The sequence below is a fragment of the Thalassophryne amazonica genome, chromosome 17 (assembly GCF_902500255.1).
Source record: "Thalassophryne amazonica chromosome 17, fThaAma1.1, whole genome shotgun sequence".
Taxonomy (NCBI): Eukaryota; Metazoa; Chordata; class Actinopteri; order Batrachoidiformes; family Batrachoididae; genus Thalassophryne; species Thalassophryne amazonica.
The window spans coordinates 51,235,091-51,247,709 of NC_047119.1; the positions used below are offsets into that span (position 1 = coordinate 51,235,091).

General features: G+C 39.6%; 1 protein-coding gene across 1 annotated transcript in view; it reads right to left on the bottom strand.

Moving 5' to 3' along the window:
- The window catches only part of LOC117530142 (voltage-dependent N-type calcium channel subunit alpha-1B-like), a 439,538-nt gene that overhangs the window by 161,104 nt on the left and 265,815 nt on the right, over positions 1-12,619 (bottom strand). Inside the window, 4 exon segments of the mRNA XM_034193105.1 lie at positions 300-406; positions 891-958; positions 2,067-2,184; positions 3,943-4,015. Coding sequence (XP_034048996.1) covers positions 300-406; positions 891-958; positions 2,067-2,184; positions 3,943-4,015 — 366 coding nt within the window.

The window sequence follows — 12,619 nt, forward strand, 5'->3', positions numbered from 1 at the left end:
TAAAAATGATCAAATAAATAGATAAATACATCATTGAAGCAGCTTTAAATGTTGGAGCCACTCATGGAAACTGGCAGTTTGGGTTATTGATTTAAGGTGCATGTCAGTTCCTTAATTGCCTCAATCTGGTGAAGGAGGGAAACGATGGGGTGCAAACAAACACGGGAACACCACAGGTGAGCTCTCAGAGTAGCCAGAGCACATACCACACAGATATGTGCACAGGTCCTTCAGACTAAGGGTAAAGGTCAACACGCCAGAAACATCAGGGCCGGAGGAGGAGACGGCAGGAAACTTACGCTGTAATGGAGATGTTAGCTGCTGATATCGGGCTGACTTCCTTCACCTCCAAAGCCTTCTGCAGTGCAAGCTTCTTATTGGCTGCTTCCTCCTGCTCCTCTTCATCCTTCAGCCAATTAAAATGATGACTAGCAGCAATAAAAAGCTGCTTGCTGAAAACAGTGCTGTGTACATACTGTCTCACAAAATAATCAGTTTCATACATTTTGCTTTTCTAAGTAGAAAATTTAAATGCTCATATCCAAATCTCCATTGTCATGTTTTTACTGTGTTTTCTGGAGTATAAGTTGCATTTTTTTAAACTAGTATATGAAACATCGGGAGTTTGTTATTGACGTAAATAACAACAACTAATTATATAAGACTTTCCCATCAATAAAAGCACAAAACACAATAAACTTCAACAATAAAAGTATAAATGCAGTAAAATTACACTACAACAATGCACAAAAATCCCAAATTAAAAAGACAACACAGAAAAAAAGGCGCGACTTATACTCAGGAAAATACGATATAATTGCAAGTCCAAAACGCATGTACATAAAATATTATATCTGTATTACTTCTGTTGTATTGCTGAACCACCGTACCTTAGTCAACTCTTGTGCATTAGCGAGGTTATCAACAGCGATGGCCAAGAAGACATTCAGGAGGGTGTCTGAACAAGAATAGGAATCACATAACTACACATTTTACATTGGACTCTTACGGAGACCCATCTAAGACACCCGTACACAACCGTCATCAAATAAACAAGCAGTTTCTATGTTTTGGCCAAGCACCAACCTCAGGTGCTAAAAAATGAAGCCAACATGAAAGTGCCAAATCTTGCAGTCCCTTGACTCAAAAAGTATGTCAAAAAACATAAAAGCCCATGTTAAAATTTCCAGCTTTACAGCAGAAGTAAATGTTTATAGTCTGGTACAAAAACTGTTTCAGTCACTACAACTAGTTTTTATGTCAACTGTACGATTTTTTTTTTTTTCATAACTAAACATTTGAAGCTACTTCAAGCCAGGCCTTATTCATAATTAGGAGCGTGTTTACTTTGAGTGACAGCTGTGTGCCAGTGAGCCGGGTCCAGACGCCACTGCCCCTCTACCAGAGGCTACTAGCTGCAACTGCTAGCTGTTGTGGGCTCAAATGCATTTGTTCTTTCTGAGCATTTCACTGTACGAATAATCCATCACAAGACATCAGTGCTCCAGTATTTGGGTTGAGTGAAATTTTACTATTATGTAATTCATTTATTAATACCATGAGTGCTAGTTAGCAGGCATCAAGAGCTTGGCGATTGTTACTCCACAGTAACTGAGGCAATATACAGGTCATTATTGTTAATATTCAAACCACACAGTTTGCAAAAATGAGTTAGTCCAACATCCAAACCAAGATTAGCCTGTTAGCTTTAGCAACTCAGAGATGGCAGCAGGTCAATGATTCAGTCATGCTGCAGAGGTTATACAGGTTTTGCCCATGTTCCACCTCTTTACCCTCTTTTTATGGGTTGACTGGGAATTAGGTAGAGTCAGGCACAACATTTGGCATTGCCCAATTTGATCTTCCACCCAGCTCTTAGGGAAATGTGTGGATGATGTCACAAAGGGGCTTTATATAATATATATATATATATATATATATATATATATATATATATATATATATATATATATATATATATATATATATATATATATATATATATATATAACACACAACTGGATTGCATTGCAATAGTTTTAATCATGGGATGACAAAGTGGATACAGTTTCCAAACAGGGTGAGGACAATGAAGTAGATGGAGGAGAACATCCCGCGGTGAACGCCTCCCTGAGACTCGATCCCATGATACATCACAGCGTTCCAGTCCTCACCGGTCAGAATCTGAGTGAGACACAAAGAACAGCATGAAAGCACAGAGTGAAGGGTTGTGCTAACTGAAGGACTATCAGTTCACTCTGGAGTCCTCTCATTCTCTCTAATCACCATGGAAGATAACCTGCCATCATCTGCAAACTCAGTGTTCACCCATTTATTCAGAAGTTGTGATGAGCACTTCAAACGGTGAAAGTTTGTGATTGAGGAAGGGAGGTGAAAAAGTCCGACCACATTACACCGGTGTCCCGTCGAGATGAGGTGAACGTCGAGATGAGGTGAACGTCGAGATGAGGTGAACGTTGAGATGAGGTGAACGTCGAGATGAGGTGAACGTCGAGATGAGGTGCGTCGCGCTACTACGCATGTGGAGATGATGTAACTCACTCGACATGCAACTGCACATGCGCATTTTTTTTTGTTTTTTCCGTCATTTTTTTTTTATTAATTGTATTCGGTGTATTTATAGCCTAGTAAGTAAAACATTTTCTGTATTTTACATTAGGAGCATGAATGTATGTATATGTATATTTTGCTTGTGGAAATAAGCTAACTCCAGGTTAAAAATACTTATTGTTTTATAGTGAGTAGATTTTATACATTACTATGTTCGGATGAACAATTTATACATTTACTTGCCCATCAAAATAAGCGAACTTCGTCAAGTAATTTTTTTCAGTGCACACATATGCAGTTATGCGAGGAACCTCATCTTGACGACGCACCTCATCTCGACAGAACACCGGTCTTGGCTACTCTTCACTGGCTTCCAATCCATTACTGAGTTGATTTTAAACTTCTTTTAATTGTTTTTAAAGCCCCCAATGTCCTGGCCTCAGTGTATCTTTCGGAGCTTCTTTTTTCTTACACACCAACCAGAGCCTTAAGGTCTTCTGACCAACTGTTGCTGGAGGGGCCTAAAACCAGATTCAAGATGAGAGGTGACAGAGCCTTTGCAGTGGCTGCCACCAGGCTGTGGAATAGTCTCCCCTTTAATATTAGATCATCCCTGTCCCTAGAGACTTTTAAAGCCTCTTTAAAAACCTCTTTCTTTTCTCTGGCATTTCCTAAATAAGCGATTGCATCTCTGTTTCCCCTTAGTATTTCTTCTGTTGCTTAATGCTGACACATTATGCCTTATTTGTAGTCTTTTGGTAGCATGTCCCAACCAGAGGGTCACACCTTTGAGTCTGGTCTGCTTGAGGTTTCTTCCTTAATATCATCAGAGGGACTTTTTCCTTACCACTGTTGCCTGTGTGCTTGCTGTAGGGGTTGGTAAGGTTAGACCTTACTTGTGTTGCGCCTGAGGCAGCTTTGCTGTGATTAGGTGGTATGTTAATAAAATAAATTAAATTAAATCAAATTAAATTCTTTCCTACTACTTTTTACTCTTTACTTTGTCTTTTATTTTATTGCCTGTTGTAATTTTATTGTTATTCTTAATTCATTTATTTACTGGGGGTAACTTAGCAGGGGTGGTGGCCAAGTGGGTAGTGTGCTTGGTTCCAGTACGGAGGGTTCCTGGTTCAAATCCCACCCCTGCCACATTTCTCCTTGTAATGTGGAGTTGCATCAGGAAGGGCATCCGGCGTAAAACCTGTGCCAACTCAACATGTAGATCCACCTGGATTTGCTGTGGCGACCCCGAGTGCAAGCGAGGGGGCAGCCGAAGGGACTTACAATTTTTAAATTATATACAGCACTTTGGTCAACTGCTGTCATTTTAAATGTGCTTTAGAAATAACGGTTATATTGAGTGTCTATTACCTGGAACACAGTCAAGATGGCTGCCGGGAAGGTATCAAAGTTTGTCGTTGGTGTTTCATCTTCAAAGTTAAACCTGAAATAATTAAAAAATACCATTAAAAAAAAGATTGCTGTGGTTTTACAGCACAAATTGATGGAAGTGTTATTTGAAAAAGGCATATAGGTTTATATCTAATGAACCTACACCATGCAGTCATTGAAGTCATCGATTTTCAAATTTATCTCGCAAACAGAATAGACAGATGACAGGAAAGAACACGGGGAACACATGCTCACATTAAAATCAACAGCTTCTTATAACAGACAAATTCCAGTAAAAGACCAAGTGTATCATCACACTTTGGCCAATAAGTTTAACCAGTTTTGAAGATGTTACTGTTGTGACAGTTGTAGAAATAATTGAAAAATCTGATGTTTACAAACATTTTGAACAGTAGTGTGTCACCAAAAGACCAGATTTGAAATTACCCTTCACTGGTAACAACAAAAATGTAGATAAGTGGGTGTGTGAGTTAGTCCACCCTAGCCAGCTTGTATAGACAAAACTCAAATACCAATAAATGCCATTTTCTTTCAACAAAACACCAGATCTCAGCTTCCATCTCTGATATACCCTCTGACAAACTGTAGCTGAACTTTCAAGTCTTCTTTTTAATAAAACTCTCCTCTGTACCACTTCATCATGGGATACAAAATACAAAATATGCACTATGCAGAATTTCTCCAATCACAGCCACAGAACCCTGTAACGGTCTCTTGGTTGTCTGGGTGTGTTGGTGGCTTTCCTCACTCTTCTTCTTGCATAGTCACCCAGTTTTTGAAAACTGTCCACTCCACACAGATTTACCATCGAGTGCCATACTGTTTGTATTTCTTCACAACTGATGTAAATAAAGTTCAAGACATATTCAGTGACTTGGAAATGTTCATGTATCCATCCCAAACAGATTATTTACAAGTATTATATGAAAACCTTCCATTACTTATGCAAACCATCATCTTGGCTTTTATATTTTTAATTAGTTTATATCAAGGTATTGAGATTTGCTTTCAGTTTGAGTTTAAGGATGATCATTTTAGAAAATTTGATTTTTTGTATTTGAAATTGCATAAACAAACAAGTGTTTCAATATTTTTGGAGGACACTGTATGTATCATCTATTAACATCTGGGTCAAAGGACAGGCAAGACAGCAGCTGTGGAATATATCCGAATTGTGCACCTACACTCAAAAAAATGACTCTTTGGATGAACACAATTCAGTTGTGTGCAGGATTTCCATCTAACAAATATATGTAGCCCCAACTAAAAAAAAAAAAAAAAAGCACATACATGCAAGATCATTTAATTTAATTTAGTTGGGACTACATATATTTATTAGATGGAAATCCAATCCACTTAATCAGTTTTTTGAGTGTAATACTCACTCACTTACTCCTATTGCGTACTACAGTAACGGTTGTGTCGTGTGCACTAACCAATGTTAGTTAATACACATGAAGTACTTGGATGCCTGGCCAGTCCTTCAACCCACCACCAATGTCCCTGCCTACACGCTGCAGCTGGTCTGTGGGTGTGTTGAACTAAACCATCCACACACACACACACACACACACACACACACACACACACACACACACACACACACACACACACACACACACACACACACACACACACACACAGCTTGACGTGGTGTGCAATGCCAAAGGCTCTGCTAAAGCATCAGGATGTAACCGGCTGATAACAGCCTGTTGAACCTACGAGTACTTACTGGCCCATTAGAACGGCCGATCCGGTAAGTGTTAGGATAATACCTGTGCAATGACTCTAATGGAAGTCAGATCGGTTAGAAAACCATTAAGCATATTTAAGTGATTACAATTTTTACATTTAGACAACAGCAGGTTTCAAACTTTAAATGGTTTGATAGCCATACAAATTAAATTGTTCTGCAATTCCCTGAACTATCATAATTCTGAGCAGGTGATTTTTTTTTCTTTTTTTCTTGAAAGCAGCCAGAAAAGCAACAGAGAAGAAAATGTGCTTCATGTTTTAGGGATGAAAATCTTACAAAGAAAGGAAAGATGGAGGAAATGACTGGTTTGTGGGTGGTGTGTGCAGCGTGCATATGTTCTGTGTATGCATTAGATGTGGGAGATGAGAGTGGAACGGGTGAAGGTGGGGGTGTGGGGGGTGGGTGGCCAATGATTCAATCAGTCTTTTCTCTGTGTGTATGTCATCATTCTCTCTGTCCAGCTATCGCTCATCCCTCTCTCTCAATGCTCCTCTTTTTCACTTTTGTTCTTCTCTGTCTCATTACTGCCTCCTCTCCATCCGTCTCTCTCTCTCTCTCTCTCTTTCACACATTCTTCCTCTCAGCCTTTACCCAGAGTCGTAGTCAGGATTGCACAACTACTACGGTCGGGGGCGAAGCTGAGCTGGTTTCAATTGATTAGTTGATTGAAATGATTTATCAAAGAAAAGCACAAAGCTTAAATTCAATATCTGTAGTTTTCTGACTAAATTACAAATAAAAGAAATGAACACGTCACCTCCGTCTATTAAAATAAATTGGTTCCAGAACCCATTTCCCCAACATCTAATGGAACAAACGATTGATCGATCATAAAAACAAAGATTCAAAATCAATACTGCATATATTATTTGCAGTTGGAGTGAAGCAAACCTGCTTAGATTGATGATTTGTCAAAGACAAAATGACAGAGAAAAATGGCTGTGAAATTGTTTGTGAGCGTTTGATTCTGAGTTTGCTGAGTAAACACGCAAAAAGAAAAACAGGCAACTGACACGGGAGTTGAAAAGTACCAGAATTTTCTATTTGAGGGTGATTTTTGTCAGGCTTTGGGTTCTGTTTGTTACTTTCTTGGTTTTGGTTTCATTGTTCTGTTTATTTTATCGCTTGCTGGGGTTTTTCCTGCTTGGGCCTGTCTATCTCTTTCTCTCTTGTCTGTCTCTGTTGCCTCTTGGTGGTGGGTGTTTCCTTCTTTCTGCCCACACCCTCTTTCTGGAGCGTTCCAAGCACACCTGCTCTCAATCTGCACCTCATCACCGGGGTGTTTATAAGCGCTTCTGTTTGCCTCGGTTCTTCGCCAGATTGATGCGCCTAGTGCCTTCTCTCCAGCTCTCGTTTTATTCTCGTATTCTCGACCTGCCTGCCTCACGTGTGTTACGACTACCTGCCTGTATCCTCGACCACGCCTTCTGCCTGATGTTTCTGATTTTGTTACTCTTGTTGGACTGCCTTTCTGTGTACCGGACCTCGTTTACTGTCTCAGTAAACTGCTTTTACTTATAGAGCTTGTTGTCTGAGTCCCGCATTTGCGTCCAGCCAAATCCGTCATTCAGACCTGACAATTTTTAAGAATAACGTTGCTCTACACTGCCACAACAGTTGCTGAGGATGATAGGCACGAAAACAAAGCATGAACTATGGATTCTACCAGCAGACACACAAACCTGCATCTCTCTGGGTGACCAGTCATCCCACCCAGAATGAGATGTGACAAAGATGTTATGACTTCAGGGCAAACAGACGACTGAAATCCTTGTACTTTTGTACTTTTCTCGGAAAGCCGCTGCAACACATGCAGATGGGTGATGAAATAAAAGAAAAAGCTTAATGTGATCAAAAGTAAGAATAGATCAAAGAACAACTTGCTAACATTGAAAAGAAACATAAAAGAAAATGTAGCGAGGACGGCCAAGATATTGCTCTGAGTGACCTTTTATTTTCACTATTTGTCTCATGTCGTATTTTTCTTGCATGTTGTCATTTTGAAACATTCCTACTTTTCCTTTCATTCTCTGTCTCCGCTCATCTACATTCTTTGCATTCATGATTTTCTGCTTCCTTCAGTACTACCTTTCCTGTATTTCCTACCTCCTTTATTCCTTCCTCTGTTCTCTCCAAACTGCACTGATCTGTTTCTTTCTTTCTTCATCTAATTCTCTTCATCCACCTGCGTTTCTTTAGCCCCCCTTCCTTCTGGTTTTTCCTTCCTTGTCACCTATCCTTTTTTTCTGATCCTCTCTCCTTTCCTCCTTTCAGTTGTTGCTTCACCCTGCCTCCCTCACTCCATTCTTACCACATTTCCTTCCCTCCTCCTTACAGTTCTTACTCCCTCCCTCCTTTCCTCATTGCCTCTATTCACCACCAGCCTGCTCCACCCTTCCTTCCTTCTCTCTCCTCTCACTATTTCTTTTACTGTACTCCCTTTTATTTTTCAGCTTCTTTCCCTTCCTTCCTCCTAGCCTCCACTCTCTTCCTCTCTGCCACACCCCTCCTTCCACCCTCTCCTCCCTACTACAGGATTATAGCTTGCAGTGCACGAGGAGCCAGAGAACGCACAGACCTCTGTTTATGCTGATAATGGGGACTGAGAGCCTGCTGCTCAGCTTTCCAGCACCATCTACGGGGACTTCATTAAATCAGTCCTCCACACAGAGTCCTGCGAGTCCACGCTCAACATGCAATCTGAATTTGTTCTAATCTGCCAGACAACAGCAGCAGGTTTACATTGTGTCAGTGAATGCAAACACTCTGTGATGATAAGAGCTCAATGATACTGCAGGAAAATGTGGGAATCATCCTGCAGCTTGATGAGAAGTAATGAAACACGCTTTCTTAACACAGGGAATGGGAATTAATTAAAAAAAAAAATAATGCTAATTCTCATCACTAGTTAATCCTTCAACTGCTTTACTGCATAAAATGTGGTATCACAAAACAACTAGAAGCACTCAGAGAGTGCAAACCTCCGCCAAGGCCATGGGGTCACTGACCGCCATAACATCTACACGCCGGGTGGAATCATTGAACCTAAGAAAGTCTAACAATGATGTTTGCTCAGTAGTAAAAAAAAAGTCTGCTGTGGACTGGATAGCAGTATCCTTAGCGCTTGGCATCACAGTTTATTGCAACTTGCACCTTTCCCAGAAGCTACTGTCAATCTGAGCACTGATATTGATATTGCATGTGCTTATAGACAAAAACAAATAAGAGACAAAATTCAATTTATTATTTAAACTAAAGCTGCAAATATATGAATTTTTAACATTATGAAACACTTCTCTAAACAAGGCCATAGGGTCACTGACCCTAAAGAGATTCCTCCGTGGCAGCAGTGATCTAATTCTTTTGTCTCTTTCTCTAAAAGTGTATAATAATCATTAGATTATTAATATATAAACAAAAATAAATGTAAGAAATATTACAATTTGAAAACAAATGTACCCAACGTGATGACAGCTGCAACTGCTTAATGCTAACTTTTACATTGAAAATGCCATAGACACGCTAACACATTAGCATTGGGATCCGGATCGTGATCCAGATCACCACAAAAATTTAATCACTTGTTCCTCTTGTCATTTCCAACCACTCCACAAAATTTCATCAAAATCCGTTCAAAACTTTTTGAGTTATCCTGCTGACAGAGAGACAAACAAACAAACAAACGTGACCGAAAACATAACCTCCTTGGCGGAGGTAATCATGACACTTTTGAATTATTTACATCCAACAAATATTCCAAAACATAAATATAAGCAATTTTATAAAGACAAAAGGAAAATAAAGCAAAAAGTAAAAAAAAACAAAACCAAAAAAAAAAAACCTGGAGGCACAGTATTTGGATTACAAACAAATTAATTCTAATAGAATGATCCATTATTTATCATTTTGTCATTTATAATTTCACCAGTCAGTGGTTCTCTGGTATATCATTGGCGCTACTTTTTTGTCTTATAACTACATTGAACAAAAATATAAATGCACCACTTTTGTTTTTGCTCCCATTCGTCATGAGCTGAACTCAAAGAGCTAAAACAATTTCTATATACAAAAAAGACATATTTCTCTCACATACTGTCCATAAATCAGTCTAAATCAGCTAGTAAGCCCTTCTCCTTTGCTGAGATAATCCATCCCACCTCACAGGTGTGGCATATCAAGATGCTGATTAGATAGCATGAATATTGCACAGATGTGCCTGAGGCTGGCCACAATAAAAGGCCACTCTGAAATGTTCAGTTTTATCACACAGCTCAATGCCACAGCTGTTGCAAATTTTGAGGGAGCGTACACTTGGCATGCTGACTGCAGCAATTGTCCACCAGAGCTGTTGCCTGTGAATTGAATGTTCATTTCTCTACCATAAGCCATTTCCAAAGGCGTTTCAGAGAATTGGCAGTACATCCAACCGGCTTCACAACCGCATACCACGTGTAACCACATCAGCCCATGACCTCCACATCCAGCACAACAAAAGTGTTGTGCTTAAATTTTTGTTCAGTGTATAATAACACCTCCCCTGCCCCACCCCCGCCTTGGTTCATTGATTACTTATGTGGTCTCAAGCATAAAGCTGGAAGTCTAGAACGAAAATGGCATAGTTTAAAACTAGAGGTATTCCACCTCATGTGGCATGATGCCGTTCTAGACTATAAGCATGCACGAATGCCTACAAAGCGGACCTATTACTCTGATTTGATCAACAAAAATAAGATAATTCAAAGTTCCTCTTCGACACGGTGGCAACACATATTCAACCACCTGTAAGTCGCTCTTTGACAGCCCAAGATTTTTTAGATTACTTTAAGAAAATAGATGACATTAGGTTAAACATATCCCAGCATGCCTTAAAATTATTCCTGGACTAGGCACCTCCCTACTTAGCTGACCCTAATCAACCTTACAAACTGGCCTGGCTCTGCATTCTCAGGGTGCAGGACTACTTTGTGTCCCTATGATTAATAAAATGTCTATGGTTCAGAGAGCTTTCTCTTACTGTGCCCCTGTTTTGTGGAATGATCTTTCTATGGCAATAAAACAGCCTGATTCCTGTAGAGACATTCAAGTCCAGTCTAGACTTAAGATGGATTTATTCTCCCTTCGTATGCCTAGCATACTGTCATAGTATGGAACTATGCTTCTTATCCTTTTAAATTCACTGTATTAGCAACGGAGCAGGTCTCGGCCTCAACTCTATCTAAATTCTGGGTCTGTATGTAAATCTTGGGGCTAGCGGCCAACAATCACCTTATTATTTTCTCTGCTTTCCTGTTGATTTCATGCTGATGAATGATACTTTAAGGGTAGTTTTTCCGGACAACCGGCTCTGTTCTTTTTCCTTCTGTCTGAGGTGCAGATAACCTCATATAGGATTGCAGAATTGACGGCTACAGATTGTAGGGTGCCGGACTGACTGTGAGATGCCATGCCTGAAGCTGATGCAGCACACTGCACTCTGCATTTGGAATGGACTCTGCCACGGGAACAGGCCCACTGATGGCATGAGGAATGCTGGATGACTCATGCTTATGGAATAAACACCTGCGTGGACTTCGCATCAAATGCATCTTCTTTTGCTGTGTTATGTGTTTTGACTTTTGTGTTTTCTGTTTGTAAACTTTGCAAAAACCTTGTAACTGTTAGAATGGCCTAAGTAGTGGGTCACCCCTTTGAGTCTGGTTTGCTTGAGGTTTCTTCCTCAATATCATCAGAGGGAGTTTTTTCCTTACCACTGTCAACCTGTTTGCTTGCTCTAGGGTTGGTAAGGTTGAGACTTTACTTGTGTGAAGGCCTTGAGACAGCTTTGCTGTGATTTGGTGCTATATAAAACAAAATTACTTAAAACTGAAATTGTTCAGAGCGCTTCCTAAGTAATCCGTTAACAGTGGTGGGCATAGATAACCAAAAAATTAACTTCGGTAACAGATAATCAGATAACTGGAAAAGTTATCTTTGATAAAGATAAAGCAAAAAACCACCCAAAAATGTATCGGAAGTACAGATAACTGATAAATTCCAGTATTGTCTCTGGTACATTTGCAACTACTAACAAGCTGAATTTTGAGTTTTAACACCACAATCGCTTCTGGTAGCATCAAAAGTGACAACAGACCGAAACAATGAGCCCGCACTTCTGTCTTTGAACATTTTGCCCCCTACATGGCTTCCAGCACAGAAGCAAGCTGAAAGGAGCCACAAAGCCCAGCTCTCTACCCAATCACAATGCTCCCATCAGGCAGAGGTCTTGGAAAATAAAGCAATGCTGAGTTATGGTTTGGTGTATAAATAAAATGAATACTGATAGAATAACTCCATTAATGTCAATTCTGTAATTTGTACAAAGTTAAAATATAACATATATCATTTAATGTTGAATAATGCACTAATTCTGAAGGTTTTGTACAAACACAGACAGATCGCAAAGGATTCTGGGTAAAATGTGCCTCCTCTAAACACTGATTGGTTCAGTCATTCATTATGTAAACCAACACGTTAATGTGGCATGTGTCGTGTGTTGGTGTTTACAGATAAATGTGCTTTTGTAAAATATTCAATTTTTTTATTTGTAAAAACAGGCATTTTTATGGAGCTCTGGAAGTGTCATTGCAAAATGTTTCGCATGTGGAGAGAATGTGCGCATGTTTTATGATGTTGTGCACATGTATTATGATATTTTGCACGTTTTAAGCATCATTTGAGTAAAACAAGGGTACGATCTACTTAAATGTGGCCACAATTTGTAAAACGTGCACTCAATATTGTCTTGACACATAAATGTTGGCTATTAGCCAACAAACCAGCAGACAGTGTAATACATTTCCCCATTAGAAATGGATCTGGTATATCATCATGGTATATCAT